Source organism: Melanotaenia boesemani, chromosome 10, assembly GCF_017639745.1.
Source record: "Melanotaenia boesemani isolate fMelBoe1 chromosome 10, fMelBoe1.pri, whole genome shotgun sequence".
NCBI lineage: Eukaryota > Metazoa > Chordata > Actinopteri > Atheriniformes > Melanotaeniidae > Melanotaenia > Melanotaenia boesemani.
Genome location: NC_055691.1, coordinates 14,945,189 through 14,972,736, shown reverse-complemented (window position 1 = coordinate 14,972,736; position 27,548 = coordinate 14,945,189). Strand labels below are relative to the sequence as shown.

At 38.8% G+C, this 27,548-nt stretch overlaps 1 protein-coding gene across 1 annotated transcript in view; it reads right to left on the bottom strand.

Moving 5' to 3' along the window:
• The window catches only part of si:dkey-106n21.1 (solute carrier family 23 member 2), a 94,619-nt gene that overhangs the window by 25,536 nt on the left and 41,535 nt on the right, over positions 1-27,548 (bottom strand). The window contains exons 4-6 of the mRNA XM_041998258.1: positions 25,641-25,824; positions 22,677-22,858; positions 8,182-8,299 (exon numbers count right to left, since the gene is read on the bottom strand). Of these exons, the coding sequence (XP_041854192.1) occupies positions 8,182-8,299; positions 22,677-22,858; positions 25,641-25,824 (484 nt within the window). The remainder of the gene's footprint in view (positions 1-8,181; positions 8,300-22,676; positions 22,859-25,640; positions 25,825-27,548) is intronic.

The window sequence follows — 27,548 nt, the reverse complement described above, 5'->3', positions numbered from 1 at the left end:
ACAAAAAAAAACTACTCATAAATCAAAGTAAGTATATTACTATATGTGCAAAATTAGCAAAAACTACATTGTTCCACGTCTTAGCCAGCATAGTAGCTGTATTAGAAAATAGCAAACATGGCAACAGTGGATGAGTCCATGATAATGTACATTCCCAGAAAGAGACATAGAAACAGGCAGCAGCAGACTGTGGTAGTCTGTGTGTAAATATGACATGGCTTCCTCTTCCTCTTCTTGTTTATTCCTTTTGCTGGTCACATGTGAGCTTTACTATACAACACTGCCCCCATGGTTTCTGGTGGCACTACTCTGTTTACCACCTTTTCAGTTTGATTTTAGGTTGTTCTTTAAGTTTTGGAAGGCAAACAGTTCAGACTGCTTCCATCTTTTACCTCCTGATGTCCTTGTGCCTGTTTTTATTTTCACCTAAGGGTTAATTTCATTTTCATTTCATTTTCATTTAATCTTATTTTTATTTCGAGCACTTGTGACACAAATAACTGATGTACAACAGTATTGGACAGTCCGATTTCACTCAATAGAATGCAAATCCTTAGCGTTCGAAAAGAAGGGGGAAGAAGAGAACTTATTAATGTCCCATCCCATGCCTCATCAATAGCTTTACATGATACGTTTAAATTGTCACGCCTGTTTCCCAAACCTCAAACCAGGGTAATAACCACAAAGCCTTCATGAAATTACTTGTTCGACAGTATTTACAGTATTTACAAAATTTTGGAAAAATAGAATATAACCTACATTAACTAAAATATGTGAAAAATTGATGCAAGGTACATTCACAGTGATGTAGCCAAAGGTAACAATTAACATAATTACATACCAATGAGGTAACAAAAACAATACCACTAAGAGTAAAGAACAGGTCCATCCTTATACTGTGACCAAATCAGCAGTTTAAATCTGTAGATATTTGGGCATTGCTTGTGTTGGATATCCAGACTGTCCCAATATTTCACTCCACAAACAAACACACAAAAATGCTTACGAGTAGGTAAAAAATTAGGTAATGTGAAATCTCCATGTCCTCTAAAGAAGAACTCTCTCAAATTGTGAAAATATTTTGTATATTGCTAGGTAGTTAATTGTTAGATGCTTTGAATTATTGAATTGAATTGTTTGAGTTTTTAATTGTATAATACTTTAACAGCTTAGATCAAATAAACAGGTTATGAGTGGGTTCTAGAAACCCAGCCTCATGTATAATCTGGGCTGCTTGTTTCTATAGTATAACACAATGGATTAATTGTGGATTGATACCTATTTCCCCACACTTCAACACAATATAGTCATGTTCTCTGCCCTGCCTGGGCTCATCAGTAGATTTAGGTCACCTGGGTTTAATTGCTACTCTGCCTGTGCCATAGTTCCTGCTCTGACAGGCTAACCAGTCCAATTCAGCCCACCTGGGTTTCCCAAATTGCTGCTTGGTTTCTCTGCACTACTTAACCTCTCTTTAGTCTCTCCTTCTCTGCCAGATTATCAGCAACAGCACCTTGCCAAGTTGAAATCCAGCATTCAGTTGTCTTCAGATTGCCTACTGTTTTTGTCCTTGGACAACACCTCTTGCCTTGCCCTTGTTGGATTCCTCCTGCCTGGTTTCTTGGATTTCTGGATTTTGACCCATGCTTTGCTTCTGGACCCCGAGCCTCACCTGTCGTCTTGGATAAGTACCCCATCTGCCTCTGTGTTCTGATCATTGCCTGCCTTCTGACCCTGACTCTGGATTTTAGACTTTTTCAGCTCCCCTCCTTCCCCCTCCAGGACTAGACGGCTTCTTTAAGCCTTGCTGGGCTCGTGCCCTTTTGCTCAATAAATCTGTTTTTTTTTTTTTTTTTTTTTTTTTTTTGTATTCCTACTGCTGTGTGTGGTTGCATTTCTGGGTCCTAACAGTCAGTCATTACAAATATGTGAAGTATGGGAGTACCAAAGAGCTGTATAAAGTATGGAGTGCATTAACATCAAGGTGTAGTTTAACTTTATTTATGACTGAGAGGCTTTTAAGATTTTGGTTTTTATGTCTAACTGGTTACGGGTTAGCTGAACCATTTGCCATTTTGCAGTTGGTGGCTTTTTATGATGCATGCAGTGGTGTAGTCCAGAGTATAACGCGTATACCCACTCTTTCCCCCCCCCAGTTGACATTGCCTATACACACCTCTACATGCCAGTGATGCGAACCATTCAGTTATACCTGTAAAACTAATTGTCATTTTTCCCTGAGAGATAGTTGGGCCATGACCCACCCTACTGTGCCTGAAACTGGCTAGTACCATGGGCATATAATTGGGTAGGGATATCCACCAACTCCTTTATTGTCCCTACCATTTCTTGTGGCACAGGGCAGCTGAGAGTTGCACGTTCTCTCAGCAGCAGTGCTGGTTTAAACCCCACCTTATAAACAATTTACACTGTTTTGGTTGATTCCAAGCTTGTGTTTCTTGCTTTCTGATTAGCTGTCACTGCTCTCAATCACTCTGTTGTGCTGGTGCTAACAGTTTCCTTCAGTCAGAACTTCAGGAGCAAAGAAAAGAAAGGTGGTATATTAGAGTGAGCCAGTGTTAAAGTTTAAGTTACAAATAGATTATTTTCCAACTGCCATTGTGTCATGAATAATGGTGATAGCAGCCACTAAGCCAAAAAATGTGTTTCCTTTTCATAAATCAATGCGTTATTTTGTCAGGTGACAGAATCAAAGCTGCAGATAGTTCAGAGAGGAGATGGTGAAGAGGAAGGTGAGCTTTACTTCTCAGAGATGTGACTTGATCTACGTATTTAATTTGTATCTAATCAGTCATAATATCACATACTGAAGTGTTTATCTGACTTTCACATAATATTCTACAGACTAATAATAATGTTTGATACAGATCCCTGCAAAGAAAGGGGGGGGGGGGGGGGGGGGGGGGACCATAATAAATTTAACATTGGTTGCAATTAAAATGAGAAAATAAAATGAACATTTCCTCTAACATCACAAACTCTATGCAGTTGCAATTAGTCAAAGTGATCACAAAGACTTTATTATTCAAAATCATTACCGCTATAAGGATGATGTACTGTGTGACAATGGTTTATCATGATTAAATATATATTATATAATCTGTTAATGGTGACATTTCCCATCAAGGTTTCCTTAAGTTGATATAAGTAGTGAATTTCTTGTAATGAGGGACTAACATGCCAGGAGATCTCTTCATCCCATAAAATGCCAGAAATCATTAAGTGAAATGTACTTCTTTTCAGTTTACCAGATCTTAATGTCGTTCACTGAGTAGTATATTGTGGATTATAAACTCATAAGTGAGTGAATCATAACTGCAGTAAGACACTTGTCATCCATGGGTTCTGCAGACTAATTTTATGTCCATACCAATGTGAAAATCAAAGCTATGCCCTTGGCTAGTACTCACTGTTTCACTGATTTAATTGGTTAACTTTAGCCGAGGAAAACTCTGCTAACCGTTTACAAGTTTAAAATTTCACCTTTGTTATACAAGATGAGCCGAACAATTCAAACTAAACTTAGCTTTCATGCCCAAACAGTTGTGGATACAGTAGTGACATTTGTAATACAAACTGTTTCTGATCAGGTGAGAGAATAGTTGTCCATTGAAAATAATAGTTTACTTTCCATACATGAGAGGGTTTTTCTCTCATGTCTCCGGGCGAGTTTTGGTTTTGCAATTTCATAACCCCTCCTCCTTGAGTATCCTCCTAGAGGTCATGTGACAAGAAGTAAAGGGTAATTAGAGTAGTCTTTCATGTCACTTTTTCTTTAAGGTGTTTTTGTTTTACTAAAAACAAAAGGGGGGTGATTAAGAGTATACACACTTCTCGAGGGATCACTACACCACTGATGCATACATTTCTGCTTACCTCACTGGCATGGCCTTAAATCACAAAATTTCAATACTCAAATAATATATTGCGACACTTCTTGTTAGAAGGATTTCTCTTAGGGTGTTAAATTACAGTCAACTTCTTTTGAAAAAGTCACAACATTATTACAGTACACTGACTAAAGTCCTGGTTTTGCTTTTCTCATTGTGCATCTGCTTTAACAGGCTGACTGCTCCACATGTGTGAGGATTTGCTGCCAAGTACTTGCTTAAGAGGAATTTGTGGCTTTTTCTCAATGTACCTGAAGAAAAATTTTGTTCTGATTCCAAGCTATATAAATATATTCAACTGAACTGAAATCGTTTAAAACTGCCTGGACAAGAGGATGAAGTTTCTACTGTGAAATGCCAAAATTCTTAAATTATTTAACAGACTTTATTCCTGTACAAGCTGTTCAGCTGACGTCAATTATATTCATCAAACATAATCAGTCCTATCATAACCAAAATATAACTAGTTCATTGTATATTTGCACAGAATAACAATATTAATGACTTTATAAAAACAAAAAAAGATTTCTAATACAGACATCACTATTTCACACTATCATTGACAATATAAAGAAGTGACGGTGCAATAACCCTAATTTTATCAAACTTTTATCAAAAGTATCCAAAAATTGTTTGTGAAAAAAATAGTGAACCAATTATTTCAAGAATTGAAACTAATCAGCAATAAATTCAAGACTAACTTCTCAATTCTTATTTTACTGTTAGTATGTATCTTACATATCTTCCGTCCATTAAATATCCATAACCTGGATTTAACAAAGCAAATATGTACAAGCCTCCTATTGGATAATTACTACATGGGTGATTATCATTCAGCTGGCAACAAGTTATTTAACCCCAGCTGATGCAATTAGTGGCTTTTTTTCTTAAAACATGTAGAAAGACATGCTGTGTAATCATGGAAAAGATTTTAGTCTGTTTAAGAAGGGTCAAAGTATTGGCATCAAGCGGAGAAAACATCTATGGAGATTGCAGAAACTACTAAAATTAAGTTAATAACTGTTCAGTGCATGATTAATAACAGAAAGGATAGTGGAAAACCATCGTCTTAGAGGAAGAAATGTGGTCATGGAAAAAAATCCTGAATGATGGTGATCGACGATCACTTAAATGTTTGGTAAAATCAAACTGAAGAAAAACAACAGTAGAACCTGGGGCTGAGTTCAGTAATAAAAGTAAGAGCATTTCCACATGCATAATCTGAAGGGAACTCATGGGATTGTGACTGAATAGCTGTGTAGCCATAAGAAAACCACTAATCAGTGAGATTAACTGGAGAAGAAGACCTCAATTTGCTAGGCAGCTTTAAAATTGGATTCTGAAGCAATGGAAGAAGCTCATGTGGTCTGATGAGTCCAGATTTACCCTGTTCTTACTGTACTGTCTTACTGTGAGGGCAGTGCTATGATCTGGGGTTGCTGCAGTTGGTCATGTCTAGGTTAAACAACATTATGTGCTTGAAGAATAAGGTCAGCTGATACCTGAATATACTGATGGCACAGGCACAGTGCCAGACAATGCCAGGATTCATAAGGTTCAAATTGTGAAAGACTGGTTCAGGAAGCATGAGACATCATTTTCACACATGGATTGGCCACAACAGAGTACAGACCTGAATCCCATGGAGAATCTTTGGTATGTACTGGAGAAGGCTTTACACATTGGTCAGACTTTCATCAATCATCATCAATACAAGATCTTGGTGAAAAAATTAATGCAACACTGGATGGAAAAAACATCTTGTGACATTGCAAAAGGTTATTAAAACAATGTCATAGTGAATGAGTGATGTAATCAAAGCCAAAGGCGGTCCAACAAAATATTAGTGTGTGACCTTTCTTTGGTAGTGACTTTTTTTGGCCAAGTAGTGTATAATCTCTGTAGCAAGTCCTGTACTGAAAAGTCTCTTACTGTTGGAACATGTTCAAGACATGTCTACTGGCTTCGTTTGATTTAAAATAGAATTTAGCAATTCTAGTATGATGTCTGAACCTCTCATTGTATCCCTATAGGAGAGCTCAGATACCCTTCAAAGAAAGCTCATTTTAGCTGCTTGTGATCACAGACTTGCTCTTTGATTCACTACAAAGAACTTGTGATCATAGATGAGGTTTACAGACTGACTGGTAAATTAAAAGTTTTGCATTTTGGTTCACCCCTTAATTGCTACAGACTAGTTTGGTATCAACGTCACTTTCTGCTCAGATCTCCCTGTCAGTCTCAACACCCAGTTGATTGAGTTCTAAGAACCAACCGCCTGTTGAAAGTACTGAAAATATCCAGTGCTTCATGGTCTGGGTAGCAGACTAATGCTTAGACATAGATTATCTAATCTTCAGGTGTTGAAAACTTTATATATTAATTTCTTTAAAACACAGATTCTAAATAAGATGATTCTTGTTATGATTTATATATATGCAAAATATCTAGCCACACATCAGTGAAAGTAACGAAAATCACACCCTATGTAATGGTTCGTCTCATGAGGTTCGGATTTCCCAGCTGTCCCCGAACGCATCCTCCTTTCACCTATTCTGATTACTGATGCGCTCCACCTGCACTGTGTTCTTTATATACCTGTGTGTGACAGCCTCTCTCTGCCAGATCGTCTTGGTTCATCCCTGCACGCATCCAGCCTTGTTTTTCTCCTGCCTGCCTGCCTGCCTGCCGTCGACCACTGTACTTCTGGACCTGGATATTCGTCTCTGCCCGCTCCTTGTCTGGTAACTCTGCCCTATTATTGATTGGATTTCCTGGATCTCTGACCTCTGGATTGCTCTTAGTAAATGGATTCTGGATTACGGACTTGGCCTCTCTTACCCAATGTTAACCTCGCTCCAGAAGCTGGATGCACAACGTCAGTTGGTACGTGGAAGTATTAATCCTTCATCATAACCTCTGACTTCCTGCCTCCTAACGCCTGTTCTCGTACCCCCACAGACGAGCAGACCAAGAGTGACCAGATTTCACGCCTTACAATATTCACATTGCTCAATAAAACTCCTTTACCTATCCCTGGGTTCCTGATCTTTATTGAGTCCAAACTCCTGTCATGTGGAACCCTGACCTTGACAATGTCTTACATGGATAAAATAAGCTCATTATACTATATGGACTGACATTCATACAAAATTATGAGCCACCAGTGCATTCTTTTCTTTTCCTCAAAAGACTCAATACATCAGTCACTCCTGTTATTAATTAGTATTATTTTGAGCTGAACAACATGATTGTATAATTTTGTCAGCAAATCATGTAGATGCCAGTTTACCACAGTAAATATAGTATGCCATCACCTATATTCAATGCAACAACAAAAACAAGAAGTGGTCAACAGCAACTTAACAAGATGTAACATTAGAAAATAAAAAAGTCAATTCAACTTAGATACTCTCCAACTTTAGAGGTGTTCCCAAACTTTTTCAGGCTGCAACACACGTGGAGGTATGGTTGGTCCAGCAGGACCCATCAAATATGTCATTCAGTAAAATAAGGTGTCACAGAAATTTTCTTTTATATTAAGCAACGTGACACACTCCATATGGAGTTGTGAACAAAAACCTCAGACGTCAAACACATTTAACCAACAAGCATACAAAAGCTACAGACACATAATTTATAGGACTGATAAGCACACTGGCACACTATTCACATCCAAGGGTTTCCTGATCAACATTTCATCGGGCTAATAAAATGTTCCTGAGTTGGACAAGGGCATTTGAGTAAAGTAAATATATACAGACTCACCTGATTCGGTCATCATCATTCAATAGAACAGACATTATCAATAGTTAACAGTCTGTTCATATGGGACAATATAGCCTTACTCTGCCTCCTAGCAGAGAATTTATAGCCTAGCACATGATTGGAACGTGCTTTACTCATGGCACTGTCCATAACAACCACGGTAGCAGCAATCTTGCAAAACCTGAGAATGTAAGACTGGATAAAATAGCTAAAACCTTAAATGTTTACCTTTTTCATTCATAAATAAAAGTATTTGTTTAAGGTCCAATGGAAAGCCTTTTTTTTTTTTTTTTTTTTTTTTTTCGTTCACCTTAAATAGTCACAATTTAAATCCCATGAATCTATGCCATTCTACCTGAAAGTCTGCCTCATTCCTAAGGGTTTGAAACTTGCCAGAAGACTTGACTCCCATTGGAGTGGATCTTCTGGTCCCATGTTCTGGTCTTCGAGATGATAAAAGACAAACTGAATGTATGCAACCTTGATCATTCAGGCAACTCACGGAGAAAAGCTTGAAGAGTGGATACTGGAAGACCTTCCACTTCTTATCCTTGTACGCAATCATTGGGACATCAACTTTGCTGAGGTATTGGGAGAACAGGAGGATCAGACAGACTGTGCTGTGGATAAACAAGAAAAGACCAAATGGGTCACAATGGGTCCAGTTTATGCCTGGATTAACCACAACAATCATAAGGACAGAAGTATAAATCCACCTAGCATACTGAACTGAACTATATTCAGCTAAATTAAATAAAGACATTTTATCAAATTGAATGTGGAGTTAATTAGTTTCAATAGGATTATAACTAATCGAAAATTAGTCTTGAGTCGAACTTGCCAACTTCTATGTAAAGTGATGTGATAAAACTGTTATGTATTGGCCTCGTATAAATAAAATAATTGAAATGAATGGAATAAGACACGACAACATAACTAGGATTTTGCAATTATCTTATTAAAAGTGTGCAAATCAAGCAATGTGGTCGCTGCCTCTTCACTTCATCTTTTGCTTTATAGTATCATTACTGCTGCAGTTTCACAGCATCTTGCAACCCACTGCAGGCACCTGACCTCCACCAGAAACATCAAGGCTGTGGGTAAAGATAAGATACTTTTGAAGCAAAAGGAATCATTTTCAGAAGATGATCAAAGCTTGAGATGTGTGGAAATTTCATAATGGCATACAGAGTAGAAGAGTCATGACCAGCAAGGCAATACTACACCCATACGGGTGCATGATCAGATTCTGCTTTTAAACATGCATGTAGGAGGGAATAAGAAGAGTCTACCTTACATCTTTACATCATAACAGGAGTTTTATCTTATGTAGAACAATGTTGATAGAATGTTATTGTGCATGTAAACATAGTATTTTAACTTGCTGCACCTTGTTGCTAAGGGAACTACAAGAGATCAGCACTCTTGCTGCCACCACTCATCAGGCTCTTGTTTGTATGGATTTAATTCTGACGTTTATTTACTTTCTCTTCAGCAAAAAAAGAAAGAAAATAATGAATTTTAGAAGTGGTCCCTTCAAACATAATCAGCTCTGAGCAGGGCCTAACTTATATCACTTAACATTGTTTCCCCCATGTTCACAGCCATGAGGGGGTGGGTCTGGCGGGACATTTTAAACGTCCTGGGGGGTATTCCAAAAATCGGGTTCACTGGTTAAGCTGGCTATGTTAACTTAGACTAAATGATAATCTTGAGTTCTCCATTCCAAAATGGCTTATCTAGGTAAGTTAATATGGAAACATTTGCTGTGAACATAGTCTGGTAGGGAGTAGATTTTGCTCAGGCTATGTCCATCTTATCTCCACCATAATGATATGAAGGAAGGTTACCACATGTTCAAATCTGTCAACCAATTTAATAATAATAAAAAAATTAACTGAAGATTTTCAATATATTTTTATTTCAATTTTTGTCAGCTAACTTCTCCATTGTGTGCTTTATTTCCTGAAAAGAGAAACACTTCATTATGCAAAATCATCTTTCACTGACATTTAGGCCTATGTCTCCATGGATTTCTTATCTTAAGTTGAAAGTAATCAATTTCCAGGTCTGCCTTTGTCATCCAGCGCTATTGGTGGACTTTATAGAGCAGGAGTGTCCAAAGTCGGTCCTTGAGGGCCGCTGTCCTGCAAATTTCCCAATGTTTCCTGCTTCAACACACCTGATTTGGTGGTTTTGAAGCAGGGACACATCAAAAACCTACAGGGTTGTGGCCCTTGAGGACCAGAGCTGGGCACCTGTAGAGTTACTTTGCGCTCATCTTGGCCCAGTTCTGATGTAACCCCCTGGGATGCCCTACATCATCGGGCGGTGATGCCCACCGCGAACTCCTTCACAGGGACATCTTCTTATTGGCTGTGAAATAGGTATACCCCTTTGCTCTGAGCCTACAGCAATATGAAAATTATTGGCTACCGGAGGAATTTTTCTAAGGTGCAGATGCAGAAATTTTTACTAGTCTGAAGAATGTTTTTATAGTTTGCTTTCACTTGGACCGAGGCACATTTGTGGGGGCGCACAGGTCACATCTGCTTATAATATAATATAATATAGTTTAATTATTAATTCAGTAATTTGATAACACATGTCAACTATAGGCTACCATGCTTTTAACATCCACTTATTAGTGCGCATGCGTTAACAGACATGCAGCCTTTTCAGTCACTCCTGTCTTTTTTGTACTTTTAACTCTTTTTAACTCTTTTTTTTTGTTTTCTGTTTTTTTTTCTTTGTACTTATTGTTTAATTGGCAATAAGTACCCTTTCAATATGTGGGTTGCGAGAGTTTTTGCACTTCTTTTCGCTGCAAAACTTTTATTTTCATGGGGAGTTGGGACGCAGCGCAGCAAGTACACACTACTCGCTTTGTTTACTCCAGGGCTCAGGTGATAGCCCTGAAGCTGTCCGGACTAGCAGAGAGACCCATGGACTTACCGACTGAAAACTGGAGGAAAACACACCAGGGATGCAAAGGAGGAGGACAGAAGAAATGAAAGAGGGATGCAACAAGACAGCAGAGGTGTACAGAGAGGAAAAGGTACAAGCCGTGTCTCCCATCTATTATAATGGGGAACGTGAGGTCACTGGCGAATAAGATGGACAAGCTGACAGCGCTAACCTGGAGTCAGAGGGCGTATCAGGAGTGTGGCTTCACGTGCTTCATAAAGACATGACTGAATCAGAATATTCCAGATGACAACATAGTCATCGTTGGTTTTCACACTGTCAAAGAGCGAAGCTGTGGACCGGACATTGAACTGTGTGCTGTTGGTCTCAGAGCATATTATTTGCCTAGGGAATTGTCCCATGTTATCTTAGTGGCTGTTTGTGTCCCTCCTTCTGCCAACCCAACTGCTGCATGTAACACTGTTCATGCAACCATAGCCCAGTTACAGACTCAACACCCGAGCGCTTTCATTGGGTGACTTCAACCATGTCACCATGGACACTACACTGTCAAACTTTGTGGACTACATGGACTGTCCCACCAGAGAGGAGAGAACCTGCTGTATGCAAATACTAAGGATGCCTACAGTTCCTCCCCCCTCCCCCCAGTGGAGAGATCAGACCACAATCTCAATCATCTGTCTTCATGCCATGTGGCTGTTGTGAAAAGGCAGCCAGTAACCACAAGGGCTGTTAGGAGGTGGTCGGAGAAGGCCTTGGAGAAATTACAGGAATGCTTTGAAGCGACAGACTGGCCAGCACTGTGTGACCCCCACAGTGAGAACACTGATGGGCTCACTGAGTGTATTTCACACTACATAAATTTCTGTACTGGTAGTATTGTCCCAACATAGACAATTTATTGTTACTCAAATAACAACCCGTGGAAGACAAAAGACATCAAAGCCCTACTCAACGACATGGCTGGAGATAGAGATGAGGTGAGAACGATCCAAGGCCTACTCAGAGTCAAGATCAGGGAAGCTAAGGACAATTACAGGAGAAAAGTGGAGTGGAAACTCCAACAAAACAACATGAGAGAGGTTTGGAGTGCCTTGAACACCATCACTGGTTTCAGGCCATCTACAACAGCGGAGGAGCTGAGGGCGATGAGGACAGGGCCAATGAGCTGAATATGTTTTTAACAGATTCAACTCTGTGGCAACTGCTCAGCCCCCTTCTAACTCTTCAGGAGCAAGCCTGAAACCCCCTGCCACACCACCCTCTCCGCCTTCCTCTCCTTACTGCACCTCTGCTGACCTGACAATCCTCTTTCACCTGTCAAATTCACATGTAATCAGGTTGAGAAACAACTGAGAAGACTACACTCAGGCAAGGCAGCAGGACTGGATGGGTTGAATCATGCCTGCACCCACCTGGACCAGCTGGCAAGCACTGTGAGGTTTATGTTTTTTGACTTTTCCAGTACATTCAATACCATCAGGCCGACCCTCCTGAGTGAGAAGCTGACAGCGATGCAGATGGATGATTCTCTTTTGTCCTGGATTGTGGAAGACCGCAGTATGTATGCCTGCAGCACTGTGTGTTGGACACAGTGCTCCAGGCATACATAGTGTTGGTCAGCAACACTGAAGCACCACAAGGGACTGTCCTCTCCCCCTTTCTTTCCACTAAAGATGGGATTTATGGCTCTTTGAAGGGAGCCGTATCTCGAGGAGCTGTTCCTTTCAAAGAGCCATTCAAAAGACTGGCTTGTTCTTACAATATCTTACAAAATTTCACAATATATAAGAATGACAAGCAATCAAAATATGTACCTATATAAAATCTATTATACAAAATTAAAAATTATTGGAAGAATATAGATAAAAAAAAAGGATAAACTTAAGCAGTCATTGCAAATTCTAGTAAATGTTTTAGATAGAACTCACAGTATTTGTTTCCGAACAAAACTCTCTGCCCAGAGATGCTTCACATGAATGGAGCTTGTTGGACAATAGACTTCTTTGATGTCACAAATGTGATGAAGGCAGGTGGAAAATTTGTATATAAAAAGAATGGCTCACAAATGAATGGCTCACGGCTGTGACTCGGTTTCCACCTTTCATTTAAAAGAGCCGTTCAAAAGAATCAATTTGTTTATGAACGTCACATCTTTTCACCCTCTACACATCTGACTTCAGCTACTTCACAGAGAGTTGCCACCTTCAGAAGTTTTCTGATGACTCTGAATGACTAAGATGACTAAAATTGACTAAAATGGCTGCAAATAGTATCCTGCAAATATGCAAATAGTTGCCTGCAATGCAGCCATAATGCAGCACACACCATCCAGTGGAAATTGGACGTAAGAGCAGTGGGATCTGCTGGCAAACTTTAGTTGGCCGCCAATCTTTAAAGAGCGAGAGAAACTGCAGTTTATTACACTGACTTGGGAACTAAATATAATCAAAAAAAATTTTATGCAACAAAAGTTTTTTTTAATTAACAAAGTTTAAAGAACAAAGGCAGTTGATACTCCTTAGGTTTTTACAAGGTAAACATATTAAATTGGACCAAAGGGGAAATTGGTTTGAGGAAAAACTAATGAATTTAGGTGTAACAAATTGAAGTAATTTTCCCTTTTTTTTTCAAAATGTACTTTTTTTTAAATGTAGCAAGGCAGTCAGCTGCCCTTCTGGTGGAGCCTCAGTGATCCCAAAATATTCTCTAAACACATTGTCATTCAGGCTTAGTCTAGTAAAACAACATTATGTGACAGCTACATGGCAGATTATTGTTGATGGCATAAACTTGGCTAGGGTGCTTTGTGAAATGCTGCTAAAACACTATTTTCATTTTGTGTTTGGTACACAAATCTCTATATTAGCAGTATTTTTTCAACAGTGTTCAAAATAATCAAAATGGAAGTGTTTCCCAACTTTTGATTGGCATTTATGAAGTATACATTTCCATAAAATAAAATTCTAATTCCAAGCAAGATAGTTGAGAAATTAAAATAGTGTCTTTACATATTCAAATTTTAAGTTTTTATATGAATTTACAAATGCTGTCATGATGATTTAGAGACTTCTTCATTGCCCATCCGATGTTTTAGCCTAATAGGTTTTTTTGTTGTTGTTGTTGTTGTTGTTTTGTGTGTGTGTGTGTGTCTGTGTGTGTGTGTGTGTGTGTGTGTGTGTGTGTGTGTGTGTGTGTGTGTGTGTGTGTGTGTGTGTGTGTGTGTGTGTGTGTGTGTGTGCAGGAGGAGTTGAATTACAACAAGATGCATGCACACCTGTGGGATATTATTCTTGGATTCTGTGGCTGGTGGGGCACTGAGACTAAGAGGGACGTGACGGATTACTGTAATCAGGAGGGGGATGTGAAGGACCTTTTAAAAACCACAAGGATTGCTTTAAGTAATGACGTTAGTCTGTATTATCTAGAGATGGCAGCAGTAAATGAAGACAGATTTCATGGGGTCTGTTGGCACAGGCATTAATGTAAAAAATAATAGGAATGATTTTGTGGAAAATTGAGTTACAGCAGAAACAGTTGTGTAAATTAGGTAGATTTACATGCTGGATATTAACAGTTTGATCAAGAGTGAATTAGGTGGCAAACAAATACTAAATGAATTGGATGAATAGTGACATGACAATTAGATTTGGCTAGCATGTGTTAACAGAAAAGATAGTGTAAAGGATTTCTTTCTCTAGGAATATTATTAATTTACCATGTTTCAGGTATCTTATTTTGCTGACAGGCTGGTTTAAAACTTGTTGTTGATAGTAAAAGCTTCTTTGTGCCCAAACTTGTGGTCATACAGAAATGTAGAGAATGTTATCTTGGCTCACTTTGAAACCCTTAATGCCAAGAGATCATGTTTTGAATATCACAGCCTCTCTGAGAAGGGCTGCTGACCATATGCATTGCTTTGGTTTACTATCCTCTAATGGCTACTTCTTGCAAGACAATGATGCAGTAGAACACCTTTGGGATGCCATAGACCAGATGGTTGAGAACATGTATAAGCAGCAGACAAATAAGTGGAAAACATGCAGTCATGTCAAGATGTACTTTCACAAGTGCTGTACATCAGAAATAGATAAACTGTAAAAACACCAGCCAAATAACAAACAGCTGACCTAACAGACCGAGTAGGAGAATATGGGTGAAGCAACTCAGAGAGGTAAGGTGGGGCAAGGCCTTCTAAGGATTTTAAACCAAATAAAAGATTTTTAAAATGAACTCTAAAATGTACAGGCACCCAGTGGAGCAAAGCCAGAATGGATGTAATATGATCCCTCTTATGTGCTCCATGAGAAACATATGTCATAAATTACTGGGCTTTTTTAAGCAAAAAGGGAAGTCTGATCTGCTGTCATGTTCCTGGTAAGTGTTAGAAGCATGAACATGCACAGACTGGTGAAACAAAATTAAATTCAGTTGGGAGACAGGGATTGAGGGACTCTTAAATGTGATGTGTTCTAAGTAATATATACAGAACCCAGATGTTGGTCTATATAAACATTTGTAAAAGATTTTCATAATTAGCCACCATGAAAAAAGAATAATGGATAGACCTTTTATTATAAATTAGATTGCACTTTTGTAACAAACAAAGACAGAATGGTAGAATGTGTCAGCAGTCACTTTGTTAAGTCTGGTCATAACTATGGAGGTGAAGCTCCTACTTACACTGTCATCACCACTAATCCATCATACACCACTTATCCTCCTCATACAAGTGACCTTTATTACTCTTTCTGGCTAGATCAGGAGTCTAGGGAGTTACTAAGTCTACTCAAATAAATCAGCTGGATTGGATGCCATAGATCCCTTCTCATTGAAACTAGAAGCTCATGTTATTATAGCCCCTGTTTGTTCATTGTTTAATCTGGCCTTGCAAATGTGGGCTGCTGTCACCCGCTTTTCTAAAGAGTTGACAACCACGACTTAAACTGTTTTAGATCCATTTCGATTTTACCTTGTTTATCCAAGGTTTTTGAAAAGCTGGTCAACCAGCAGCTCATTGATGATCTTGATCTTTGATTTTGAGTGTTCACTCTGTTAAACACAAAGAACTCACTTCTGAAGTTGAACATTAACTTTATTCACCACTGCCATAGTCACAACACAGTTTGCCTACTTCCGTTTGCTTCACAATACCAGCAACCTGTACACATATGTGACCACCATGAAACAAATACAGAAGTATGTATTAACCAGTAACAGTTACAATATTTCAAACTTAACACATTCAGGTGAAGAAGTTCCTTCTAAATCATAATTGGTCAGAAGGAAAACGTCTGGTGGACAGAAATTCACTCTCAGACATCATTCCTCTGTATTTAGAAGGAAGAATGGTTCTCACAAGGGGAACAGATTTCAATGGGGAAATTGGCCTCGACACAACACTGGCTTTTTTCTCACAGTAAAAGCCAGCTTATGAAGCCTTCCCACTATCTTTTTAGTCTGGCTTTACTGCGAATGAAAGCCGGCATTTACCGTGACTATGAAAGCGACTGAAACCACGAAAACATACATTTCTGTAAAACGAGGCTGGTGTATTTTAGCAGAAACGGCTGTTATGCCTTATTGGTGATGATGAAAATGGCTCCTGTGCTGCTGCTGCTGATTATGCATGGTCCTGCAATTTTGTGAATAACAATTTAACAGATTTTCTAACTTTATCTTTTCCTGCCGTTTTTCAATCACTATGTGCTGGCTCACAGGGAAAACATGAAGTTTGTGCTACTTGGCCCTTGCCGGTGGCTGTAGTTTCAAGATGGCAGACCGTCATGGTGCTGCCCTACAAGCTTACCCATCATATTTATGAACAAGTCTAAAATTCTTCACTTACGAGAATGTGTCAAATCATTAGAGGAGGTCATAATGCTAACACATACATGAGGACATCAATTTAGGCCAATAAACAACAGAAAATGTTACACAATGTCCCTTCACTATCGTTAAAATTCGTAACACCATCACTAATGCCGGGTAATTTTTACCCTATATAATATTCCTAATAAAAAGTACTTGTCATCAAAATATCAAAATGAGAGGAACACACAAAAATGCTCCAAAATGAGTGCAAAATTAGGAATTTGAGAAGAAAAAAATCCTAAAAAAAATCATGAAGCTTAAAACTTGTTTTTTGGATCACCCATTTCTGTGGCATTTGGGGTAAAAATGTCCAGCTGACTAAAATATTTTTATTATTTTATGAATTCCCTTGGAAATTACCACTCTGATAGTTATTCATAACCACTGCACTGAATAAAGATAGTATGCTAATTACAGGACCACTCTTACTTACTTATTCCTTACATGCAGCCAGTGCATGCACTGTAGTAATACACACTGGTCGACAGCACACGTGGCACCTGTGTCGGGTCTTCCTGTTCGAGCCTGAGGGGCAGTCAGGACACCTCACTAAGGGACCACTGCTTTCTGCTGCCACTGGTCCTGCCTCACTTGCAAGAGTGCCAGGGGAAGGGATGTCGAGCAACAGGTCCTGGGATGGTAATTTTTCTGGTTGGTCTACCGGAATCCTGATATTGCACTTTCTTCTTCTTTCTCTTATGACTTGAAGTGCAAGGATCAAAACCATCACTATCACTCTCATCATCCTCACCTGGTTTTGAAATGTAGTCTATGTCACTATCACTGTCATACATCTCTTCTGCTTACACATCAACATCTTCATCACTGCTTCCCCTGAACAGAATCACTTCTATTTCCTTCTGTGACAAGTACTTTGCTGGTTTCCTTTTAGACATATTTTCTTTTCTGTAGGACTGCCCCAACTCACCTGCTGGCTATCTTGCTTGATAACATAGCTCTTGGCTGAAAGAAAGAATGTGCACAGTATGATAGCTAGATGATGTAGCTTCAAGCTAAAAAAAATCTAGTTAGCTAACAATTGTTCAGTCAAACTTGTGTAGGGAAAATAGATCATCAGAGCGAGCGGGGAGAAAGCTTATCTGTGACGTCATGTAGCCACAGCTGGGACTAACAGCTGATCAATGGAGAAGCCTAATGTCAGGACGCCACCAAACATTTCTGTCACATTGTTTGGCGAAATCGGGGAAAACTAAGAGACATGTGTAAGAGACTGGAGAGGCAGCTGGTAAGAGAATAAATTCTTTCTGATGTTAAGAATGATCGCTGATCTGCCAGTTGACGGACTGATTTAACGTAGCGATTAATCCAGTGCTGTGACGAGGATGACGGCTCTCTGTGAACTTTTTGAATGACAGAGCTTCCCGTGCTGGACTTATGAGGAGGATTAAGTGGTGTTAATGTGTAGGCAAATGCTATTCTTGTGCTAAATTGTGCTTTTAAATTTGATAGAAATATTGACATCACTTGGGTTAAAAAAAAAAAATGTAGTAGTTGGTAAATCAATATTTACTGTGCATATAGAAATCATGAAATGCATTTATTATTATTTTTTTTGTGTGTTATTGAACCATAAGTTATGTGTATTCCTTTTGTTTCATTTGAAGGTTTTTCACCTGATAAAAGACTGAAAAAGATGGCAAAGGAAACATATTCCATAACTGTTCTTCCTACTAAAGTCTAAATAAAGAAAAGAAGGAAAGAAAGAGGAAAAAGAATAATTGACTGCTGCTTGGTTATTCGAGTGAAGTCCGGTGTAGAGCTCCAGGTGGATGTCATTCCTTATCAAGTTGGGGAAAATTGGAATAATATTAATACAACTTGACAACAATTGCTAAGTTAAATAAACCTTAGCTATGTGTTACTCACTAACTGGGATGCCAGAGACACCAACTCTGAGACAGGATGACAGCTATACTTGAAGTAGGGAAAGTAAATGTGGCAGTCCTAAATGTTGTCACCCTTGAAATGGGGCAAGATCACCTGATTTTATACACCAACACTATGCCCGGGTGGAATCCACCCAAAACCTACTTTACCCTATATCACTATTCTTGGGTGAAAATCACCCAAACATGTGACTGTAGGAAAAAGTGGGTTTTGGATTTGGAAAACACCCATGCCATCAAAGATGTCACAGACGATGCTGAAGCTACCAAGAGACCCATGACCCTCAGAAAAACTTAACATAATGAAAATCACATAAATACGTTTGCTCAGGTGAAAATCACCCAGCAATAGTGTTCTAGGGTTAATTTTTTACACTAAGCTTCTGCCCTCTTGAGAGTGCTTCTTAAAAGAGTTTGTTTAAGATTTCTCCTCGCTGTAAAGATGTGTGGTTTTTTTTTTTCACTAAGGAATAAAACCACAATACTGTGAAGCTGCACGCATCCATTACTCCAGGATGCAGCTGATTGTCCTTGGACTTTTACCAACTTTAACATACCTTCCGTCAAACCTCTGGTGAAAATGGCAACATAAATGTAGAGGAGGAAAGAAGAAAAGGAAGAAGAGAGATGGAGAGCTACAAAGGAAGACTGGAGAGGAGATTTAGTCACGTCTCCCTTCTGTCATCATGGGGAATGTACAGTCACCAGTGAATAAAATGGACAAGCTGATTAAGCTCTAAAACGGCAGCTAGGCTTCCAGTGTCCCCTGGTCTCAGCGGAAGGTATATCTGTGTGTCGTCCACATAACAGTGGAAGGACATGTTATGGCGGGGTATAACGTGTCCCAGGGGGAGCATATAAATAGAAAACAGAATGGGACCTAGAATAGAACCTTGTGGTACACCACAAGCAATGGGGGCAGAGGAGGAAGTAAAATGACCTATGGTGACCGCAAAGGTTCTATCTAAAAGATAAGAGTAAAGCCAATCAAGTGCATTATCTGTGATGCCAACCCAGGTCTTAAGACGATCAATTAAAATAGTGTGATCAACGGTCTAAATCTAAAAGAATTAAAATGATGCTCTCTCCCCTATCAGAGGCTAAAAGAAGGTCATTAGAGACTTTGAGGAGAGCTGTTTCAGTGCTGTGTAGTGCTTTAAAACCAGACTGAAAATTCTCAAAGATGTCATTTTCATTTATTAAACCTAAAATCTGATCAGAAACAACTTTCTCTAAAACTTTAGATAAAAAGGGAAGCTTTGAGATCGGTCTAAAGTTGTTAAAATCATTGATGCTTACATTAGGCTTTTTTAAAAGAGGTTGGACCACAGCATGTTTAAAACAAGGAGGGACAACACTTTCTGACAAGGACAGGTTAATGATGGATAAAATGCTGAGCCCAACTGTGGTGTTGGTGGGTATGACATCAACACTGCACATGGTTGTTTTCATGTGAGATAAAACATCAGCTAAAGAGGAGAGAGATAAAGGACTAAAATTAGTAAAACAATTAAAACACTTGGGTAATTCTTTTCTTACAGTAATGGTGTAACTTGGAGCAACTATTTGATTTCTTGTGTCATTGACTTTTTTAACAAAGTAATTTAAAAACAGTTCACACAGTTCTGTAGATGCATCATTAAAATGACAGGGCTTGGGGTTAAATAAAACTCTAGGATTGGATTGGTTTTGTGTAATAATGTTAGAATAAAAAGCTGTCCTCGCTTCTTTGACTGGTTGTTGATAGGATTTAAGACTTTCTTTCCATGCAAGATAAAATACATTTAGCCTGGACTTTTTCCATCTTCTCTCATTTTGCCTGCAAATCCTCTTTAACAATTGGGTGTGTTCATTGAGCCAGGGTTGGAAAATTAAGTTAGGCTTTCTCTCTTTAAAAGGAGCAACAATATTTAAAATAGAGTTTAAGGTTTGATAAAAAAGAAGAGACCAGCTCTACCAGGCTAAAATCTGTGTTAAGAGCAGTCAAGGAAGCTGGGGTAAAAAGTTGCGAAAACCTAAAGGCAGAAGAGAAGTTAAAAACATGAGCTCGGAAAGGTAAACCCTGAGTAACAGACTTTGGAGATAAAATAACATTAAATAAAACAGCTTTGTGATCAGACACACAGATATCCTTAGTTGAAAAATTGCCCAGGCTGAGACCAAAGTATAAAACCAAGTCCAGTGTATGGCCCTTAGATTGAGTGGGAAAGTGAACTGCTTGCGCTAAATTAAAGGAGTCAATAATTTCAATAAAATCAAAGGTAAAAGATTGAGAAGGGCAACAGACGTGAATAATAAAATCACCAAGAATCAACACTTTGTTGTAGAGGGGAATACACTGGGATAACAGATCAGAGAATTCTTGAATAAAAGGATTATTGGGTTCCAAGGGGTCTATAAATAACTAAAACAAACATAGGCTCTTTACACGATATGATAAAACACAGATGCTCAAATGAGATAAAACGGTTGTAGGGACCAGGAGTACATTTAAAATTGTTTTTAAAAAGGGCAGCAACCCCCCCCCCCCCCTTTTTTCTGGACAGCACTTATGGAGAAAACATTGATGGGCTCACACAATGAGTTAAATTTATTCTTTAACAGATTTGAATCTCTGGCTACTGATCTCCCCTCAAAAGTCTGTTAGCCGCCGTTCAGCCTCCATGGCTGGATAGCTCCCATGTGGGAGACCTGAGTTCGAATCCCACAGGGGACATATTACAACGTGGTGAATATTAACACCTTCCAGTTGGGTCCTTGGGCAAGACCCATAACGCTACTGCCTAAATACCTCATTACTCTCAGATGTAAGTCGCTTTGGAGAAAAGTATTTGTTAAATGACTGTAGAATAGAATAGAATTCACCGGCCACTCACATCTCTTTCCCTCCCCCTTGTTCCTCAGTCTCCTCTGATCTCACAATTAACACCTCCTTCACTTCTCAGCCCCCCTGCTCTCGCCACACCCTGCAGACCAACATTTCACCTCCACCTTCACCTCAGACAGACACTTCACCTCCTCCCTCATCTGTCACCTTATCTGCGGATCATTACCGGAACCAGCTGCTGAGGCTTGTGTCCTGGATAGCTAACTACCAGACTGGCAGACAGGTCAGCAACATGAGCGCTCCACAGGGGACAGTCCTCTCTCCCTTCCTCTTCACCCTCTACACCAGTGACTTCAACTACTACAGAGTTGTTGTCTGCTTTGTTGTTTTATTTCTATTTTATATTCTATTTTTCCTGTCATTTCACACCTTATTCTAATTTCATTTGGACTCTTATTTTTCTTTTTTCTATATCCATTTCTCATGTTTACATGGAGCACTTCTGTTCCAATCGAACATCCAATCAGAATCAAAATGAGTCATGTAAACATGGCAGCTGATTCAATCGGCTTTAATTGGAAAGAATTTTCAATCCAATTGAGAGGGGTGGTTTAAACCTTTTCACGATGGGATAAGCAGGATAAAATAACTATTTCTATTCTGTGGCGCATGTTGTTTCTGTGCATGCTTGAACCACATAGCGGTTATGTGACAGAATGAGTATCAGGGAAGATTTGAAAAATGGCGGCAGCAAAACAGAACGAGGCTGCGGCAGACATTAAGTTTTTGTTAGAAACTAAAAGAGTTAAGGATACATTTATTTCAGTTGAACGGATGAAATTTTTGTCCATGTAAATGAAGTTACTGTTTGTCTTTGTTTTAAGGAGCAATGCAATGCGGCAATGTCCCTCTGATTAATAAAGTATTTCTGATTTTGATCAGTCTTCTTTTGTGAACTGAATCCTTCATTCCCGTAGACTCATCCATTGCTATCAGTTTATTTATAAACCTGAATTGATAAAACACCTGCTTACCTCAGCTCTTTTTTCATTATCTATAACAGTGACGCTAAGTTGCGCTCCATTAGCTAAATTAATTTATTCAGTCCAAAAGCATGTGCAACCTTTGGCCATTTTTAATTTACAGCTTCTAATGACTGGAACCAGTTGCACCAGAAACTAAAACTCAACTTGTTCATTCAGTTTTCCTCTTTTACAAACTTATTTCAAAGGATTGTCTATGATGGCTGGTCCTGGTATTAACTGCCTCTTAGACTTTTCTGGAATCATTTATTTATTTCACTTTTGATATTGTTTTATTTTTTCAAAATGTTTACATTGTGTGTACACTCCCTGGTTCCTTTCTGGTAAAAAACAAAAAAAAAAAAAAGTTAAATGAAAATGAAAATAAGGATAAACTTTTCTGGAGAGTAGTGATAGAACAACTTAATGGACCACTCACAGCGCAGCTATTCCCCAGTGGCCTCCACATTTCTTTCCAGCCTCAATGAACAGCGACATACCGATGAGATTGATGGTTGGAGCGATAGCCAGAGGGCCGATGAATTTGAGAACAAGACCCACCAATCCTGAAAAGCCCAGGACAATCTGGAGCAGGGAGGACACCAGGATGGCCCCCTGGATCTGTGGAATACAATGCAAGAGGCATCACAAGGTCGCAGCTTTCTGTCTACAGTTAAACATATTCTCTGCCATTTTAATGTCTCAGTTTCATCTTAAATATTTTACTTTACCACAAGCAGCGGTAGCAAAGCTTCTCAAATTCTTTCTTGTAGTGAAACTTACTTTTCAAGCCTTTTCTTGTATCCATCCTAACCTTTTTGGAGATGTGTGGCTGCTATCCAGTTCAAGCTTTGCTAATTTTATTATTATTATTTTTTATTAAATAATAAAATGTCTACATGTGATGTTGTGAATAAAGCATATGTTGTTTTTTAAGATTTGCAAATCAGGACACTCTTTATTTTATTGCCATTTTACACAACATCTCATCTTTCTTTGGAACTGGGTTGTACTTATACACAAGTTACAGTTATGAAATATTATTTTTTAAATACCAAATAGAATAAAAAGCAATAACTTGTTTCTGGTACAAGCTTACAAGAGTTTAATTTGTCTTCTGAGTGCACCATGGAATTTATTGTATTTTAGTAAAAATATATTGGTCAAAATTTCTCTGCATGAAATAAAATTGGAAGCATTGTGCTGCTTTTTTTTCTTTTTCTAGAAGTTTCAATGGTTTTTGATGGGTATGCATTTTTAATTGTATTATGTTCTTGCTGATATTTTAATGGATATTTATAGACTGTTCTTTTACAACCACAGTTTCGTCTTGATTGTTGATTCTGTTCTGCAGTGCAATTTTCCACACAAAGGAAACCATGAAGTATTATCTTATCTTAAAATTACAAAAAATATATCAGTTATAAAGCAAAGGAATTGACATACTTCCTTTCTTAAATCATTATTTAATTTGGTCACTATTACTCATTTAGTTGTTTTTTAATTATGTAACAAAAAAAATTGTTGCAGCTGCACAGTTGCACAAATTAATATAATATTGGATGGGTGGATGGATAGTGAGCTGAACGCATGGATAAAAGCAATATTAACCTTAAAATCCAGAAACATTTTAACCTTTTTTTTTTTTTTTTTTTTTTGTATTTTCAAAAGTTGCATATATCCTGAGAATCAGTTTGTTCTGTTTTTTTTAATTATTTTTGTGGCAATATATACAAACACATCCTTGGCTAAGAGGCCTACATGCCAGGTTGTTAATCGAAGGATACAAAAAAAAAAAAAAAAAAAAAAAAACATGGGTGCTTCAAATATGTGCATAAATTCACCTCAGATAGATTTATGATTCTAAGCCTGTAAATAAAAACTATATGGTTGTAAATCTTGCTGAACAGATTTTTCTCCTGAACGTGTCTCATGCAAAAGTGGTAAATCATTACCTACACAGAAAACAACAGAGCTCCATCCATACTTCAGACTTTCCTGTGAAAGTTATCCAAAAATGTGATTTCACTTAAAGCCACAGTTAAAAGTCTTCCTTTCGGAACAGCTGTGACTGAATGTAAAATGTATCTTGACACAGGGGCAAAAATCTCAGCAGCAGATCTATAAGGCTATAGTCGTTGACTCATTAAGCTGGTGCTTTTCTTTTATAAAAGGTGAAAAGTCCTCAAATGGATTTGCAACTTATTTGGCTTCATATAGCCAGATGCCAATATTTTGACACATACGACACACTGTGGTCTCCCTTCATTACCAACCAACGTACTGGTCAAACTCGGGGCAAATATGTCATGTCTAGGGATGGACATTTCAGGTGAATTTTGAAGGTGACTAGCCAGGTCAATCAAAATTGATTAGTCATGACATCACTATGTTATCTATATTTGAATGAAAAATGCTTTATCTCCAAGGGAAGCTTTACGACGTGTGTGAGACCTTATTTGTGTAACATGTGTTCCATACACTAGTGTTTTTCACTTTGGTTGTTATGTCTTTAGCATTCTGTGGGCTCTAGTGTCCTTTATTGTACAGAAGGTAAATGAGAAAGTAGGTCAGGGAGACACTGGGATTAAATGTCTGGCTGAGTTCATGGGGCTGCTGCTATATCAGGTGAGCTAAACACTGCAGCCACAGGAGCATTCAGCAACAAGAAAACCAGTTATTTTTCCTTGTCTTTCTGTTTGGTCTTTTTGCTGAAACACAACATTTTTGTGATGGTTTAGTAACTATGCTGCTTTGGTGTGTTGCTTCCTCTATCAGTGAACACTTAGACAGAAACAGCTGTTAAATTTTCCTGCTTCTGCCTCCAAACCGAGCTCAGCAGGTAGCGCCGAGGTGATTCCTCCTGGATGAAAACCTGATATTTTAGAGATTTATGTGAAACCTGCTAAAACCAGCTTTTAATAAAATTATTTTGTAGTTTGCATAACAGAAATTAGATTTAGTGCATTATCAAGACAAAGATTTAAAAATCTGATGAAATTAAGACTGTTTATGGCATACTTTTGGAGCAATTTAAAAATATAGGGGTGTACTCACTGTTGTTGCCAGCAGTTTAGACATTAATGGCTGTGTGCTGAGTATTGAGGGGAAAGTAGATTTACTCTATAAAACGAGCTGTACACAGACTACTTTACATTAGGTCAACGTATAAATTCAGCAGTGTCATCCCATGAAAAGATAGAATATTTGCAGAAATGTGAGGGGTGTACTCACTTTTGTGAGATACTGTATATTGTTATTGTATTTATTTTAACATTTATCTTTTTATCTTACTTGAACCTGATTTTCCATTTGAAAATACTCCATCTTTTACAAACAATTTTATTTATTCTTTTTTCAGTGTCCTGAGTCATCCTCTTGCTCATGTCAATATTTAACTGACCTCACGTATTCGTGACATCCAGATTTCATCAGAGTTTTCCACCTGCTGCGGGCTGGTGTCGTTCTGAAGCTGCATGGATAGTATCGCGGGGGCATTTGGGTCCGGACACTGCCATTTAGGCAGGGCAAGAATGGCCAGAGTCGGAGTGATGAAACTGAAGGTTCCACCCTGGAGGATTGGTAACCTGCAAGTCAGAAAGGATGTAAGTATCAGACCTCATCAGCTCAAAGCTAACAGAAAGGAGACATGCTATTTCCCAGTGACTGAGGGTAATTGAAGGTAATATTTGTGAAAATAAAGCCCCGCAGTGGTAATGTTTGTCACATTTGTTTCATACAATATATTTCTTTAAGAGAGATAAGATAAGATAAGATAAGATAAGATAAGATAAGATAAGATAAGATAAAACTTTATTAATCCCACAATAGGGAAATTTGTGTGTTACTACATCTCAACTACAGAAACCAGAGTAAGAAAAGCAGATTAACAACATATAAAATACAAATATTGTATTTTATATGTTTATTGTATTGTACTCCTTAAAATATAATATATACAATAACACAATAACTACAGTAATTGGTGATCTATGTACAAGTATACACAGCGTGTATTATGGAGGAAGGATTATGGAAATATGCAGTTAGGTAATATTGGTCTGTAATATCAACATGTATTGACATACCTACAGTATATACACACATATACATAAACACATATCTACCCATACACATACATATACTGTACTGTATATTCATACACATAACTGTCTACACACGCACAAGGTGCATTATGTGTGCTTGAAGTGGTGACAGTGGAGTTAAAGCGTCTGAGTCACTCATAACATCATGATGTGTTAAAGAGTCTATCTGCTGTTGGGATGAATTATCTACAAAAACACTCCTTCCTGCAGCGAGGATGTTTTAGTCTCTGACTGAAGTAGCTGCTCAGCGTACCCATGGTCTCATGCAGAGGGCGATGGGGGTTGTCCATGATGGATGCCAGCTTTGCTAACATCTTATTCTCGCACCACCACCACCACAGGCTCCAGAGGACATCCCAGCACAGAGCTTGTCCTCTGTACCAGTTTGTCAATCCTGCTCCTGTCCCCGTCGGTGCAATCGCTTCCCCAACAGACCATTGCATAGAAGAGGGCGCTACAGAATCATAAAATGTCTTTAACAGAGTCCTGCAGATTCCGAAGGACCTCAGTCTCCTCAACAGATGGAGTCGACTCCGGCCCTTCTCATACAGGACATCTGTGTTTGTGGTCCAGTTCATTTTATTGTAGTGGTGAACACCCAGGTACTTGTCCACTGTCTCAATGTCTTTTCCCTGGATGTTCACCGGATTGGTAGGGGGTGACTTCCTTCTTACGTCTACGAACACCATTTTTCTTGCTGCCTTTGATTTGCAGAGCATTGGTCTCACACCAACCGACAAAGTTGCTGATCACCCACCTCTATTCCTGGTTGTTCCCGGCTGACACACATCCAATAATGGCCATATCATCCGAGAACTTTTGTAGGTGGCAATGGTCTGAGCTGTGCCTGAAGTCTAAAGTGTACAGGCTGAACAGGGAGGGTGAGAGAACTGTGCCCTGCGGAGCCCACGTGCTGCAGATTACTACAGACACATAGTGGAGCCTAACATACTGTGGTCTGTTGTTAAGGTAGTTGATGGTCCATGCAGTCAGCTGCTCATCCACTGCGGCTCCCACCAGCTTCCCTTTCAGCAGTGCAGGCTGGATGGTGTTGAAAGCACTGGAGAAGTTAAAAAAACATGACCCTCAGAGTGTTCCCTGCCTGCTCCAAGTAAGAAAGAGATTGGTGCAACATGTAGACAACATTGTCCCCTCTGATGCCAGATGAACTGCAGGGGGTCCAGCGCTGAGCTCACCAGTGGGCG